The sequence below is a fragment of the Musca vetustissima genome, unplaced genomic scaffold (assembly GCF_032173495.1).
Source record: "Musca vetustissima isolate MV318-11 ecotype Yass unplaced genomic scaffold, APGP_CSIRO_Mvet_v1 utg96545, whole genome shotgun sequence".
NCBI lineage: Eukaryota > Metazoa > Arthropoda > Insecta > Diptera > Muscidae > Musca > Musca vetustissima.
Genome location: NW_026879175.1, coordinates 6,191 through 23,948, shown reverse-complemented (window position 1 = coordinate 23,948; position 17,758 = coordinate 6,191). Strand labels below are relative to the sequence as shown.

The following is a 17,758-nucleotide window of genomic DNA, read 5'->3' as shown; positions in this document are numbered from 1 at the left end:
CAGGTGCCGATGGATTACCACCCGACTATTCAAAACCAGTGGTCAGACGCTGATCAGGAGAATCCATGTCCAATGATTATAACCTCGGCATCCTGTGCACAAAAAAGGATACAAGGCGATATGTGTCAACTGTAGACGAATTAGTCTCCTTCTCACCGCATGTAAAATGTTATCCACCGTACTTTGTGAACGACTGAAGCCAATGGTCAATGATATTATTGGATCTTATCAATGCGGCGTCAGACTTGGCAAATCCACTATAGGCCATATTTTCACTCTGTGCCAATTCCTAAAAAAGACTCACTGTTCCTAGAATGAAGACAAATGTCGAACTTTGACAAATTTGAATTTAATTCGCATCAGGGCGAAATAAATACAAGTTATCAACGTACGACCTTTCTAAAGCCACATAGCCCAATATGCCTGATGAGCCGCTTAACCAACGGCTAAACGCGTCGCATAATGGTGGGTACGTAGGTTCTTCTCCTGGCTTTCCTTTTCATTGCAAAACTTTGATCATCAAGCTCGACTCGAAAGAGTTATAAATCATCACTTAAGACCCACTAAATATATATCCACACATTTCACCTTTACGTCGACTACACTACCGCAATCCACAGCCCAATACGCTCAGAGATGTTTAAAGCCATATCTGTTTTTGGTATTCCTGCTAAATTAATACGGCTATGAAGGATAACATTAACTGACACAAGGTCAGCATTTAAAGTCGGAAAGGACCTCTCGGAGCCCTTCAATACCAAACGAGGATTCAGACAATGTGGCAGTTTGTCGTGTGACATTTTTAAAATCCTGCTGATGGTATCAACGCCCAAAATGTCAAGTGGACTCGAACCAACTGTCGAACTTGAGAACTACAGCTTCGAAGTAGTCAAAGATTTTATATATACCTTTATATATACCATAAACAAAACTAATAACATCAGTTTTGAAATTCTGAGAAGAATAGTGTTGGCCAACCGATGCTACTATGGTCTGAGTAAGCAATTCAGAAACAAGGCCACCTCTCGCTGTTGTATGGATCTGAAGCATGGGTACTTGCGCAAGCAGATGAGGCAACTCTTGGTGTGTTTAAGAGAAAGATTCTCCGAGAGATCTACGGGCCGATCTGTGGCGACGGTGAATATCGGCATCGAATGAACCATGAGTTGTACCATCTATTCTCGGACATCGACATAGTCAGACGTATCAAGCTGCAGCGACTCGTTGGCTTGGTCATGTTGTGAGAATGGATGAGGATGCCCCAGCTCAAAAGGCATATAAACGTGAGAATCACGCAGAAGGAAAAGGTAACGAATTCGATGAAAAGATAATGTGCAAGACCGACGCGTCTGGAAAAAGTTTTATGCTCGGCATATGGAACAAATGTTCTGTCACAAGCCAGCCAAGTAAGTAAGTAGATCATACGACGGCCTAGGGGAAATTTGTTCACAACTTTCGACGATTATTTTCACGACAAGAGAGCATCGAAGAACATAAGTCTTTATATGGTGATTAAACACCGTCCTATTGCACTGTGAACAACTGGTTCAGTGAATTCAGTCAACCGATGATTTCTCGAAGGTAAACCAAAAGGAACAATTATGCCGCAGAGCATTGATAACGTCATATTCCGCTCAAGTTGATAATCGCTCAACAGGCTAAAAAAATAGAAGATCTTCGAAGACAAACCACATCCAACGCAACTTGTTCCTGGGAATATCACTTCGAATCAAATGATCGCCTGTTTCTACCGCAAAAATGGTTGAAGTCTTCAGAGAAATTCAATAAACAAACAATGAAATAAGAATCGTTGTGCAGCATGACAATACGACCAGCGCTCGCCGGAAAAATGTAGAAGTGATGGGTCATCCGTCGTACTGCCCTGACATGAGACCCAATAACTTATTTTTTTGTATTCCCGGACATTAAATCGTGGTTAAAGACTTTCGACACCAGAAGATACTTTAGAAGCATACAAAATGCTTTGGAGGTATCTTAATCGGACTTGAAAATATACTTTGGCAATTGTTTTCGAACGCATGAAGAAATGTATATTGGAAAATAATTTGAAAACCATTAAAGCAATTTTTGGGGATACAAATGACCATTTTTCATTGTAATACCGGAAAAATATATACTGGTGTCCCTTATATTTTTTCGGAACATCAAATACCTTTAAAATTCTTCCTTTATCGCTTTAGAATTTTATACATCAAGTAATATATATTAGGATGGGAAAAATGTTGATATGACATGTTAGCAGTCGTAACAACGTCCTGGATAAATCGAATATAAAACTGTTTTAAACCATTTACACAAAGCTTTATTCTAAAAGAAACTCTATGTTTGGGTGCCACACCAATTAACAGAAAAATAGGCTGGATCGAATTTCCATCTGCAAAGCATTGGCCAAACGGAGTGAGATAGACTCATTTATTAAAATGAAGATGAGAAATGGGTACCATACGATAAACCTGTGCGAAAACGATCGCGGTTAAAGACCGGTAAAGCACCTCAAACGGTTGTCAAACCAGGACTAACGATCAGGAAGGTTCTGCTATGTATTTGGTAGGACTGGAAGGGGATTATTTATTTGCTTGAATAAGGCCAAACGCTAAATTTTGATCTCTCCAATCAACAACTCGATCGTTTGAAGATAACCATTGACCAGAAACGGCCAGAATTGGCAAAAAAGGAGAGGTGTCTCCTGTAATTCCTTTTTCTCCAACCCACTCTTTTTTCTGACAAATCATGGATCAAAAGGCCACCAAATCGTTGATCCCTTAAGGAAAATATACCCAGAACCATCTGGGCGAAAATTGGAAAAAATAAATGAAATGATCATATCTGCCTTGGTATTTGCCCGCGTAAATACTCGTCCACATCGCCGCATAGCTGTGAAAATTCAATACACGGGAACAAGAAGAGTGCACCAATGTTTCTACGACGAAGTTAAAATATTAGGGTCCTTTCAAGTGGCCCAGAACTTTCAGCAGGCCATTGAGATCAGATTGTGCCAGAACGGAATGGGCTCGAGAATGTTCCGGTATTCGATGTGATATTCGTAATGTTCGATTTTCATGATTATAAAATGTTAAAATTTCATGTTTGTTTTCTTATAGCAGTTTATTAATTCATTTAACTGAAACCAAAAAAACATTTCAAATTAAATAATTTTTTGTTTTATTTAAAAGTAAATTTAAAATTAATAAATTACATTAGAATACCATTTAAATAAATTTTTGGAATGTCTTCAATAAATAGAAAAACAATTATCTCAAATTTTCTTACAAAAAATTTTGATTGCTTTGTTCACATTAGTATTTAAAAATAATTAAATAAAATTTACAAACATATATATTTAGTTTTATTTTAATATTAATAATATATACAATAATATCAATTAATTTTTCTTTTAATGTTATCTTTTCAGTTTTTTTTTAAATTATTGCCTAAACAAGATGAGTTTCATGAAGAAGGAGCTGGTGATGATTTTGACTTGATTTGATTTCTTACAAAAAAGAGAGCAACAAAATTGGTCAGTATTTATTTTTTGTTTATTTTAAGTTTCCTTTCTCATAGTTTTTTTTGTGTTTGTTTTGTGTATATTTGTTTGTAGATAGATATATATTTGTTTTATATTTCCTTTTTTCGATTATTCCTTATGCCTACAAAGAAGATCAAAAGAATCCACCTTCGAAGTCATAACATCGGTGTTGTTGCCTTGTTCGTTTTGTTGTTGTGTGGTTTGTTTCTGCTTTTCTGCCTTCTGCTTTTGTTTCGGGCTTAAACAAAGCTGAGTTCCTTTTGTGAATTGGCATCAATGTACTCCAGTTGCATATAAACTCATTGACCATTGATTATATAAACTGGACAAAATGCACGACCATTACCCCCGCCTCCACCACCGGCACTTGATTTTCTCGATGATTGCTGTTGTTGTTTGGTTTCTACCACAGTTTCATTATCGGTAGTCTCCTCTTCCTCGGTGGCCTCAGTACCAGTACCCAGACCTTCCAGCACCACAGTTGTTGTTTCCGAACCATTACCACATTTCTCTGCCGGAGGTGCTGATGGTTCACAATTACCCACAGCATGGCCATTGGTGGTGGTACCATTAGCACCACCGCTACCACTGCCGCCACTACCACCATTACTATCCGCCTCCTCAATGGTCTCTACGATCGTTGTCGAACAATAGCAATACGATAAGTTGGTCTTAAGTTCTTCACAAAATTGTTGTTGTTGCGCAATGCTAGCAATGCGCTCACGGGCTAATTCTCACATATACGTCGGTTTTAGTTTATATGCCCGCTTCCAGATTTCACACAAACACACGGTGGAATGGAAACGATAGAATATCGCCAGCGGCATGGAGACATGCGTAATAATGGTCCATGCCCATAGGCCATAGAAATTCAGCTGTATAGGATGTGATTCGGCTCGTGACTTTTCCAGCGTGGATATGGCCCACATGGCCAAATTAACAACCAACATAAAGGTAACAATTTCCCTTCCGGGTTTTTTGCGAATGTGTTCCGGTGTGACAGCCTGTCGTCGACTAGCATCCAAAATGAACATCGTTTGGCAGGCGGTCTGAACAATGGAGGCCAAGGCGTTGAGTGGCACCAACCAATCATCACTGCGTAGCGAAAAGTGTCCTGCAATCACTGTGAAAATGTTATATAAAAATGATCCCGTCTGGGCGCCAACCAACAAAATATCATCCAACGAAAAGCTTCGATAGGCATCATACTGCAAATGCCTTATCTGTATCATTCCCACCAGGGTGGCTATTGTCGCTGTACCATAAATAAACAATTCACAAATTGTCACTTCCATAACAGCCAAGGCGACAAAATCCGGTCGTGAGATCAATACGAAAAATAGGATCAACGAAATAATGGTCAATACCAATATCAAAATTCCCACAAACAGGCCTTTATGTGCCCTGGCACAATCCACTGAATAATGGTGAGGCGATCGCTTTATTGGTGAACTTATCATATCGGGACGTTGTGGTTTTGGTATTTGCGGTCTCGAAATACTCTTCCACATAACATATAGGATAGCGGCACATATCAACGAATATTCAATGGTACAGGGGAACAGGAATGGTGAGGCATCTTGCACTAATGTTCCCAATATATTTGTACGACGACATTCAAATATTTGATAGGGTCCTTTCAAGCCACGTGGAACTCTTAGCAAAACATTAGGATCTGATGGTGCCAAAACGGAATGTGCCCTTGAATGGCCCGGTATTCGATGTGATATACGTAATGTTCGATTTTCGGGATTATAAAATGTTAAAATTTCATGTTTTGTCTCCTGTATCAGGACATTCAACCACACGGCCAAATTGGTGCCAATCATATGCATTAGTCCGAAGCGGGCTATGATTTTATAACGATACACTTTGATTTGCTGTAAAAATGTAAGAGAAAATAAAAATTAGAATACATTTTTGGAACAGTAAAAAAATTATCAAAACAGGGTATTCATATTGGGACAGCAATCTATATAAGACCTATATAAGTCCTTCTATCTATTTTTCTTTTCTTCATATATACTCTTCTGAGTAGACCCCTGGGAGGTCTTTTTTTTTAAAACTACTGCCTCTAGAAGACCTGTTGAAACCCTCCTGTCTACAGAACACATGTTGAAAATCTTCTGTTTATAAAAGGGCTATAAAAGATCTCCTTAATTTTCGGTTTATAGAAGTCCTGGGAGGAGACCTAATTTATCAGGCGATCTATAGGATAATTTATGCCTTCAGGAGATTTGTGGTATTTATTATGTGGGATTTATTATGTCTGGAGAAGACCTATGAAGGGTATGATGTCTAAAGAAGGCTTGTAAAAGATCCAAAACATCTAAAAGGCCTGTAGAAGATATTTTATCCATATGATAAGGTTTTTGGCTATGGAATACATGTTGAATGTCTTCAGGTTATAGAAGTCATGTAGAAGATTTTCCGTCGATATACGACCCTTGTAAGATGTTACCGAAGATTTTATTTTAGTTCCTCCTGCCTATAGACATTCTTTAAAAAGTTATACGGCCTTTCCGTCTACAAAAGTTATTCCAATGGTATTTGGCGTATAGAAGTATTTTGACTAAAAAAGGTATTCTACCTAAGCAGGGCCCATATATAGTCTTCTATCATAAGAATGTATTTTTTATCTGTGTCATTAAAAGTTCTTCTAGTCCTAACTTTGAAACGCCCTTATAAACCTAGTCCTTCAAAATTCACGTTTCATAGAGTCCTTCAAAATGCACGTGTTTAGCTCTAAGAGTCCTTCAAAATTCACGTCTATAGGTATGAATGTCAATAAAAAGTGCCTTCAAATCCACTCCTATAACTCTGAGAGTCCTTCACAGTGTAGCTTTAAGAATCCTTCAAAGTCCTCAAAAATCCACGCTTATTGCTCTGAGAGTCCTTCAAAGTGTAGTCCTTAAAATTCCAAGCCCTTCTATATTGAAATAATTTTAATTAGTCCTCAAAACCGCACGAACATAATTCTGAAAATCCTTGAAAAGTTAGACCTAAACAAAATACGCCTAAATGGTAATCGTCCTTACCAAACCATGACTGTATTTGGCGATAGTCCTTTAAAAATTAGTCCTTAAGAAACCACGCCAATGGTTAATATAGCCCTTTAAAAATTAGTCCTTAAGAAACCACGCCAATGGTTAATATATCCCATAAGAAACCACGCCCATATTTGATGATAGTTCTTTAAAAATGAGTCCACGACAATACCCTAGTCCTTCAAAAATTTGTCCCTAACAATTCAGCCTTCAACTCTGTTTCCTATAGAAACCCAGTAAACAAGATTGAATGTGAAATATTTGTAAACCAATACTTACCTCATTATTCAAAAATATAAAATACATTTGAATAAAAATGAATGCCATCCTTGTAGCTGGTGTCAAAGCCAACAAAACATTGTGACACTTCGTGTCCGGATTTAATTCAAAATATTGACCAAATTCTAGACCAGAATATATCATGCTACCAATACCAAAGGCTGTAAAGAAAAAGCAAAAAAAAAAAAAAAAAAACACACAAAATAAACAAAAGAAGTTGGATGAGTAAATATTTTTCTTTAAAAAATAAGAAACAACAACTAACATTAAAGTCATTAAAAGCAAACACGATAAATAAACGACAACAACAATCCGCAACCTCATACCCCAAACTACAACCAAAAGTCCCTTAATTTCCTGCAAAAACAAAAACAAAGCAGCCAACATAACGACAAAGAACATAAAGCGGCGACGGATATAAAAGCGACAACAAATTTAATTCCCGATTGTTGTCTGACAGTCAGTTGTATTTCCTGCTGCGGCCGCTGTTCGGCGTTGTAAATAAGCAGACTTTAAGAAAAACTTAAAGATAATTCGCACACACACATACACAATTGAATTATGAAGGTTTACCAAAGTATTTTCTTTGTGTCTTCACTTAAGCGTGTTTTCTACTTTTTTTTTTTTGCTTTGTTTTGTTTTTGCAAACATGGGGTTTTGCCGTATAAAAAATAACAACAACAGCATAAAAAAGCTACCCAACAATATAAAACCATTAGGCCCTAAAGTATAACCATTACATGTAGCATAAATTAAATGTGTAAATTGTACAAGTCGAAGTGTAATCCTGTAGGAATGGAGAACAAATCTGGGGTGGTGGGAGAATTTAAGTGCTGTACATAAAAATAAATTATTTTCTTAGCCAACAGTGACAAGGAAAATGTGCTGTTATTTAAGAGACGAAATGTCTACACATATATTATGTTATTTGCAAATGAAATTAGTTGTATTTAGAGCTTTCATAGGCCTTCAATAATTAGTCCTTAATAATCTATGACAATATCCTTGATTCTTACTTTATATTGCTTTAAAACTTAGTCCTTAACAGTCCATGCCAATATCCTCGATTTTCTCTTTTTTATTTCATTAACAATTAATCCTTAATAATTCGCGCCTTGATTTCCCTTGAAACATAAGTCCTCAATGATCCACGCCTATAGCCTTGATTTCCCTTGAAAAATTAGTATTTAATAATCCACGCATATAGCCTTGATTTCCCTTGAAAAATGAGTCCTTAATAATCCACGCCTATAGCCTTGATTTCCCTTGAAAAATGAGTCCTTAATAATCCACGCCTATAGCCTTGATTTCCCTTGAAAAATTAGTCCTTAATAATCCACACCTATAGCCTTGATTTCCCTTGAAAAATTAGTCCATAATAATCGACACCTATAGCCATGATTTCCCTTGAAAAATTAGTCCTTAATAATCCACGCCTATAGCCTTGATTTCCAGTGAAAAATTAGTCCTTAATAATTCACGCCTATAGCCTTGATTTCCCTTGAAAAATTAGTTCTCAATGATCCACGCCTATAGCCTTGATTTCCCTTGAAAAATTAGTCCTTAATAACCCACGCCTATAGCTTTGATTTCCCTTGAAAAATTAGTCCTTAATAATCCACACCTATAGCCTAGATTTCCCTTGAAAAATTAGTCCTTAATAATCCACACCTATAGCCATGATTTCCCTTGAAAAATTAGTCCTTAATAAACCACCCCTATAGTCTTGATTTCCCTTGAAAACTTAGTCCTTAATAATCCACGCCAATAGCTTTGATTTCCCTTGAAAAACTAGTCCTAAATAATCCATGCCTATAGCCTTGATTTCCCTTGAAAAATTAGACCTTAATAGTCCACGCCTATAGCCTTGATTTCCCTTGAAAAATTAGTCCTTAATACTCCACGCCTATAGCCTTGATTTCCCTTGAAAACTTAGTCCTTAATAATCCACGCCAATAGCTTTGATTTCCCTTGAAAACTTAGTCCTTAATAATCCACGCCAATAGCTTTGATTTCCCTTGAAAAACTAGTCCTTAATAATCCACGCCTATAGTCTTGATTTCCTTTGAAAAATTAGTCCTTAATAATCCACGCCTATAGCCTTGATTTCCCTTGAAAAATTTAATTCTTAATAATCCACGCCTACAGCCTTGATTTCCCTTGAAAAATTTAATTCTTAATAATCCACGCCTACAGCCTTGATTTCCCTTGAAAAAATAGTCCTTAATAATCCACGCCTATAGCCTTGATTTCCCTTGAAAAATTAGTCCTTAATAATCCACGCCTATAGCCTTGATTTCCCTTGAAAAATTAGTCCTTAATAATCCACGCCTATAGCCTTGATTTCCCTTGAAAAATAAGTCCTTAATAAACCGCGCCTATAGCCTTGATTTCCCATGAAAAATAAGTCCTTAATAATCCACGCCTATAGCCTTGATTTCCCTTGAAAAATTAGTCCTTAATAATCCACGCCTTTAGCCTTGATTTCCCTTGAAAAATTAGTCCTTAATGATCCACGCCTATAGCCTTGATTTCCCTTGAAAAATTAGCCCTTAATAATCCACGCCTATAGCCTTGATTTCCCTTGATAAATTAGTCCTTAATAATCCACGCGTATAGCTTTGATTTCCCTTGAAAAATTAGTCCTTATTAATCCACGCCTATGTCCTTTATTTCCCTTGAAAAATTAGTCCTAAAAAAATTAGTCCTTAATAATCCACGCCTATAGCCTTAATTTCCCTTCATAAATTAGTCCTTAATAATCCGCGCCTATAGCCTTGATTTCCCTTGAAAAATTATTCCTTAATAATTCACGCCTACAGCCTTGATTTCCCTAGAAAATTTAGTTTTTAATAATCCAGACCTATTAATAATCCACGCCTACAGCCTTGATTTCCCTTGAAAAATTAGTTCCCGCCTATAGCCTTGATTTCCCTTGCAAAATTAGTCCTTAATAATTCACACCTATAGCCTTGATTTCCCTTGAAAAATTAGCCCTTAATAAATCCACGCCTATAGCCTTGATTTCCCTTGATAAATTAGTCCTTAATAATCCACGCGTATAGCTTTGATTTCCCTTGAAAAATTAGTCCTTATTAATCCACGCCTATATCCTTTATTTCCCTTGAAAAATTAGTCCTTAAAAAATTAGTCCTTAATAATACACGCCTATAGCCTTAATTTCCCTTCAAAAATTAGTCCTTAATAATCCGCGCCTATAGCCTTGATTTACCTTGAAAAATTATTCCTTAATAATTCACGCCTACAGCCTTGATTTCCCTAGAAAATTTAGTTTTTAATAATCCAGACCTATTAATAATCCACGCCTACAGCCTTGATTTCCCTTGAAAAATTAGTCCTTAATAATCCACGCCTATAGCCTTGATTTCCCTTGCAAAATTAGTCCTTAATAATTCACACCTATAGCCTTGATTTCCCTTGAAAAATTAGCCCTTAATAATCCACGCCTATAGCCTTGATTTCCCTTGATAAATTAGTCCTTAATAATCCACGCCTATAGCCTTGATTTCCAGTGAAAAATTAGTCCTTAATAATTCACGCCTATAGCCTTGATTTCCCTTAAAAATGATTTCCCTATAGCCATGATTTCCCTTGAAAAATTAGTCCTTAATAAACCACCCCTATAGTCTTGATTTCCCTTGAAAACTTAGTCCTTAATAATCCACGCCAATAGCTTTGATTTCCCTTGAAAAACTAGTCCTAAATAATCCATGCCTATAGCCTTGATTTCCCTTGAAAAATTAGACCTTAATAGTCCACGCCTATAGCCTTGATTTCCCTTGAAAAATTAGTCCTTAATACTCCACGCCTATAGCCTTGATTTCCCTTGAAAACTTAGTCCTTAATAATCCACGCCAATAGCTTTGATTTCCCTTGAAAACTTAGTCCTTAATAATCCACGCCAATAGCTTTGATTTCCCTTGAAAAACTAGTCCTTAATAATCCACGCCTATAGTCTTGATTTCCTTTGAAAAATTAGTCCTTAATAATCCACGCCTATAGCCTTGATTTCCCTTGAAAAATTTAATTCTTAATAATCCACGCCTACAGCCTTGATTTCCCTTGAAAAATTTAATTCTTAATAATCCACGCCTACAGCCTTGATTTCCCTTGAAAAAATAGTCCTTAATAATCCACGCCTATAGCCTTGATTTCCCTTGAAAAATTAGTCCTTAATAATCCACGCCTATAGCCTTGATTTCCCTTGAAAAATTAGTCCTTAATAATCCACGCCTATAGCCTTGATTTCCCTTGAAAAATAAGTCCTTAATAAACCGCGCCTATAGCCTTGATTTCCCATGAAAAATAAGTCCTTAATAATCCACGCCTATAGCCTTGATTTCCCTTGAAAAATTAGTCCTTAATAATCCACGCCTTTAGCCTTGATTTCCCTTGAAAAATTAGTCCTTAATGATCCACGCCTATAGCCTTGATTTCCCTTGAAAAATTAGCCCTTAATAATCCACGCCTATAGCCTTGATTTCCCTTGATAAATTAGTCCTTAATAATCCACGCGTATAGCTTTGATTTCCCTTGAAAAATTAGTCCTTATTAATCCACGCCTATGTCCTTTATTTCCCTTGAAAAATTAGTCCTTAAAAAATTAGTCCTTAATAATCCACGCCTATAGCCTTAATTTCCCTTCATAAATTAGTCCTTAATAATCCGCGCCTATAGCCTTGATTTCCCTTGAAAAATTATTCCTTAATAATTCACGCCTACAGCCTTGATTTCCCTAGAAAATTTAGTTTTTAATAATCCAGACCTATTAATAATCCACGCCTACAGCTTGATTTCCCTTGAAAAATTAGTCCTTAATAATCCACGCCTATAGCCTTGATTTCCCTTGCAAAATTAGTCCTTAATAATTCACACCTATAGCCTTGATTTCCCTTGAAAAATTAGCCCTTAATAATCCACGCCTATAGCCTTGATTTCCCTTGATAAATTAGTCCTTAATAATCCACGCGTATAGCTTTGATTTCCCTTGAAAAATTAGTCCTTATTAATCCACGCCTATATCCTTTATTTCCCTTGAAAAATTAGTCCTTAAAAAATTAGTCCTTAATAATACACGCCTATAGCCTTAATTTCCCTTCAAAAATTAGTCCTTAATAATCCGCGCCTATAGCCTTGATTTCCCTTGAAAAATTATTCCTTAATAATTCACGCCTACAGCCTTGATTTCCCTAGAAAATTTAGTTTTTAATAATCCAGACCTATTAATAATCCACGCCTACAGCCTTGATTTCCCTTGAAAAATTAGTCCTTAATAATCCACGCCTATAGCCTTGATTTCCCTTGCAAAATTAGTCCTTAATAATTCACACCTATAGCCTTGATTTCCCTTGAAAAATTAGCCCTTAATAATCCACGCCTATAGCCTTGATTTCCCTTGATAAATTAGTCCTTAATAATCCACGCCTATAGCCTTGATTTCCAGTGAAAAATTAGTCCTTAATAATTCACGCCTATAGCCTTGATTTCCCTTAAAAATGAGTTCTTAATAATCCACGCCTATAGCCTTGATTTCCCTTAAAAATGAGTTCTTCATAATCCACGCCTATAGCCTTGATTTCCCTTGAAAATGAGTTCTTAATAACCCACGCCTATAGCCTTGATTTCCCTTGAAAAATTAGCCCTTAATAATCCACGCCTATAGCCTTGATTTCCCTTGAAAAATTAGTCCTTAATAATCCACGCCTACAGCCTTGATTTCCCTTGAAAAATTAGTATTTAATAATCCACGCATATAGCCTTGATTTCCCTTGAAAAATGAGTCCTTAATAATCCACGCCTATAGCCTTGATTTCCCTTGAAAAATGAGTCCTTAATAATCCACGCCTATAGCCTTGATTTCCCTTGAAAAATTAGTCCTTAATAATCCACACCTATAGCCTTGATTTCCCTTGAAAAATTAGTCCATAATAATCGACACCTATAGCCATGATTTCCCTTGAAAAATTAGTCCTTAATAATCCACGCCTATAGCCTTGATTTCCCTTGAAAAATTAGTCCTTAATAATCCACGCCTATAGCCTTGATTTCCCTTGAAAAATTAGTCCTTAATAATTCACGCCTATAGCCTTGATTTCCCTTGAAAAATTAGTTCTCAATGATCCACGCCTATAGCCTTGATTTCCCTTGAAAAATTAGTCCTTAATAACCCACGCCTATAGCTTTGATTTCCCTTGAAAAATTAGTCCCTAATAATCCACACCTATAGCCATGATTTCCCTTGAACAATTAGTCCTTAATAAACCACCCCTATAGCCTTGATTTCCCTTTGAAAACTTAGTCCTTAATAATCCACGCCAATAGCTTTGATTTCCCTTGAAAAACTAGTCCTAAATAATCCATGCCTATAGCCTTGATTTCCCTTGAAAAACTAGTCCTTAATAATCCATGCCTATAGCCTTGATTTCCCTTGAAAACTTAGTCCTTAATAATCCACGCCTATAGCCTTGATTTCCCTTGAAAAATTTAATTCTTAATAATCCACGCCTACAGCCTTGATTTCACTTGAAAAATTAGTCCTTAATAATCCACGCCTATAGCCTTGATTTCCCTTGAAAAATTAGTCCTTAATAATCCACGCCTATAGCCTTGATTTCCCTTGAAAAATAAGTCCTGAATAAACGCCGCCTATAGCCTTGATTTCCCATGAAAAATAAGTCCTTAATAATCCACGCCTATAGCCTTGATTTCCCTTGAAAAATTAGTCCTTAATAATCCACGCCTTTAGCCTTGATTTCCCTTGAAAAATTAGTCCTTAATGATCCACGCCTCCCACGCCTTAGCCTTGAATAATAGCTTTGAATCCACGCCTATAGCCTTGATTTCCCTTGAAAAATTAGTCCTTAATAATCCACGCCTATAGCCTTGATTTCCCTTGAAAAATTAGTCCTTAATAATCCACGCCTACAGCCTTGATTTCCCTTGAAAAATTTAATTCCACGCCTTATTTCCCTTGAAAAATAATCCCACGCCTACAGCCTTGATTTCCCTTGAAAAATTTAATTCTTAATAATCCACGCCTACAGCCTTGATTTCCCTTGAAAAATTAGTCCTTAATAATCCACGCCTATAGCCTTGATTTCCCTTGAAAAATTAGTCATTAACAATCCACGCCAATAGCATTGATTGCCCTTGAAAAATTAGTCCTTAATATCCACGCCAATAGCATTGATTGCCCTTGAAAAATTAGTCCTTAATATCCACGCCAATAGCATTGATTGCCCTTGAAAAATTAGTCCTTAATATCCACGCCAATAGCATTGATTGCCCTTGAAAAATTAGTCTTTAATAACCCACGCCTATAGCCTTGACTTCCCTTGAAAAATTTAAGAAACCACGCCTATAGCCTTGATTTCCCTTGAAAAAATAGTTCTTAATAATCCACACCTATAGCCTTGATTTTCCTTGAAAAATAAGTCCTTAATAAACCACGCCTATAGCCTTGATTTCCCTTGAAAAATTAGTCCTTAATAATCCACGCCTATAGCCTTGATTTCCCTTGCAAAATTAGTCCTAAATAATTCACACCTATAGCCTTGATTTCCCTTGAAAAATTAGTTCTTAATAATCCACACCGATAGCCTTGATTTCCCTTAAAAATGAGTTCTTAATAATCCACGCCTATAGCCTTGATTTCCCTTGAAAATGAGTTCTTAATAATCCACGCCTATAGCCTTGATTTCCCTTGAAAAATTAGCCCTTAATAATCCACGCCTATAGCCTTGATTTCCCTTGAAAAATTAGTCCTTAATAATCCACGCCTACAGCCTTGATTTCCCTTGAAAAATTTAATTCTTAATAATCCACGCCTACAGCCTTGATTTCCCTTGAAAAATTTAATTCTTAATAATCCACGCCTACAGCCTTGATTTCCCTTGAAAAATTAGTCCTTAATAATCCACGCCTATAGCCTTGATTTCCCTTGAAAAATTAGTCATTAACAATCCACGCCAATAGCGTTGATTGCCCTTGAAAAATTAGTCCTTAATATCCACGCCAATAGCATTGATTGCCCTTGAAAAATTAGTCCTTAATATCCACGCCAATAGCATTGATTGCCCTTGAAAAATTAGTCCTTAATATCCACGCCAATAGCATTGATTGCCCTTGAAAAATTAGTCTTTAATAACCCACGCCTATAGCCTTGACTTCCCTTGAAAAATTAGTCCTTAAGAAACCACGCCTATAGCCTTGATTTCCCTTGAAAAAATAGTTCTTAATAATCCACACCTATAGCCTTGATTTTCCTTGAAAAATAAGTCCTTAATAAACCACGCCTATAGCCTTGATTTCCCTTGAAAAATTAGTCCTTAATAATCCACGCCTATAGCCTTGATTTCCCTTGAAAAATTAGTCCTTAATAATCCACGCCTATAGCCTTGATATCCCTTGAAAATATTAGTCCTTAATAATCCACGCCTATAGCCTTGATTTCCCTTGAAAATATTAGTCCTTAATAATCCGCGCCTATAGCCTTGATTTCCCTTGAAAAATTAGTCCTAAGATTCCACACCTACAGCCTTGATTTCCCTTGAAAAATTAAAAAAAAAATTGAAAAATTAGTGCTCAATAATCCTTGATCTTTCTCGATTTTCTTCGTCTCGATTTCCCTCGAATAAATAGCCCTAAACTCCCTTCCTATAGCTATGACGGACCTCTATAAATTCTTCCTTATGACCCAACTTTATACAAGGAAATATAACTCACTCTCATTTAATATATCATTCCTTTTTGTTCGAATATACAAATAATATTTGTATGTATGTGAAACCCATTAAAAACCCACATTACAAGAAAAAAAACATATCCATTACAAAACTATTTTTCTATGCCATTTAAAAGCATCCCGCATCCCGCATCCCACACCACAAAACAATTGAAAACTTTGTGTTTTACCATAAAATTTATTACTACAGCATTCATAAATCTTTTGTCAACTCCCGAACAATAGTTGCAGAAAGGAAAAAAATACAAAAACAAAAAAAAACACACTCGCTGAACATTTACTTCACTTACCTACGGCACCCATACGCAAATAGAAGCTACCGTAATGATGTTGTCGCCCCAATGGCGATAATATAGAGGGTCGTCTCGCCGATGATATAGCCGGTGGCATACGTTTATTACGATCTGTTGAGGTGCTATCCGTATCTGATTCATCCATAGTTTCTGATGCACTTGTTGACCGAGTCTTGGCTGAGAGTTTTGTGGGTGAAGCTGGAATTTAAGGAGGGGAAATATTAATTTTAAACAGGACTTATATTTTTGTAGGTATGTGTTTTTACCTATATTGGTTGGAATTTTTGGTCTTCCCCATAGCAGTGTTGCGTACATAAAGAGTAGGAATATCATACTACCAATGTAAAGATATAAATAATACACCTGGAAACAAAGAGCGAGAGATGGAAAATAATTATGACATCTTTATTATGTAGGAGAATGATACTCGTATATGGGTATGTATGTATTGAGTTTATGGAGTTAGATATTGATATTGGAATGTTAATTTTTCATCACGTGTCAGGATGGTTTTTGGTTGTACGTAGATATATTGTAATGTGTTGGCGCTTTAGAAGAGTCCTTTGAAAATGCCACCCACTTATTTTGCTGGTATTTTTTGCCTTGTTGGTTCATTCGAAAAATTATTTAAAAACCCAAGCCTCTGCCTTGTTGGTTCATTCGAAAAAATCCTCAAAAACCCACGCCTCTGTCTTGAAAGTCCTCAATAAATTTTCTTTACACATTCACGCCTTTTGTCTTATAGGTCCTTGAGAAAAATTTTTTACAGAGCCACGCCTCTTGTCTTGAAAGTCCACGAGAAACGTTCTGTAAGAATTCACCTTGGGAAAAATTCTTTAAAAATCCACGCATCTTGCCATGTTAGTCCTTGAGAAAATTTATTTAAAATCCACACCTTTTGCCTTGTAGGTCCTTTAGAAAAATTCACGCCTCTTGTCTTGCAGATCCTTCAGAAAAAACCTTTCTTTAAAAATCCTCTCATAAAGAAAAATTATTTAAAATCCTCTCATCTTGTCTTGTAGGTCCTTGAGAAAAAGTATTTAAAAATCATCTCTTGTCTTTTAGGTCCTTGAGAAAAATTTTTCAAAAATCCACGCCTTTGACATTTTCGATCCTTCAGAAAAATTATTTAAAAATCCACGTCTTTGGCATTTTCGATCCTTCAGAAAAATTATTTAAAAATCCACGCTTTTGGCTTTTTCGATCCTTCAGCAGAATTATTTAAAAATCCATGCCTTTGGCATTTTCGATCCTTCAGAAAAATTATTTAAAAATCCACGCCGTTGGCATATTCTACCCTTCAGAAAAGTTATTCAAAAATCCACGGCTTTGGCATATTCGATCCTTCAGAAAAATTACTTAAAATCCACACATTTGGCATTTTCAATCCTTCAGAAAGATTATTTAAAAATCCACCCCTTTGGAATTTTGGATCCTTCAGAAAAATTATTTAAAAATCCACGCCTTTGGCATTTTCGATCCTTGAGAAAAATTATTTAAAAATCCACGACTTTGGCATTTTCGATCATTCACAAAAATTATTTAAAAATCGGCGCCTTTGGCATTTTCGTTCATTCACAAAAATTATTTAAAAATCCACGCCTTTGGCATTTTCGAACCTTCAGAAAAATTATTTAAAAATCCACGCCTTTGGCATTATTGATCCTTCAGAAAAATTATTTAAAAATCCACGCCTTTGGCATTATTGATCCTTCAGAAAAATTATTTAAAAATCCACGCCTTTGGCATTATTGATCCTTCAGAAAAATTATTTAAAAATCCACGTCTTTGGCATTATTGATCCTTCAGAAAAATATTTTAAAAATCC

The 17,758-nt window shown here is 36.1% G+C and overlaps 1 protein-coding gene across 1 annotated transcript; it reads right to left on the bottom strand.

The window, feature by feature from the left end:
* Positions 1–4,139: 4,139 nt before the first annotated feature.
* LOC133323978 (proton channel OtopLc-like) lies at positions 4,140–16,333 on the bottom strand (the record flags this gene model as incomplete). The annotated part of the gene is made up of 4 exons (XM_061532878.1): positions 4,140–5,427; positions 6,874–7,034; positions 15,928–16,128; positions 16,197–16,333. Coding segments are annotated over 4 exons (1,645 nt in total), but the record flags the coding sequence as incomplete, so codon positions are not given.
* Positions 16,334–17,758: the final 1,425 nt, after the last annotated feature.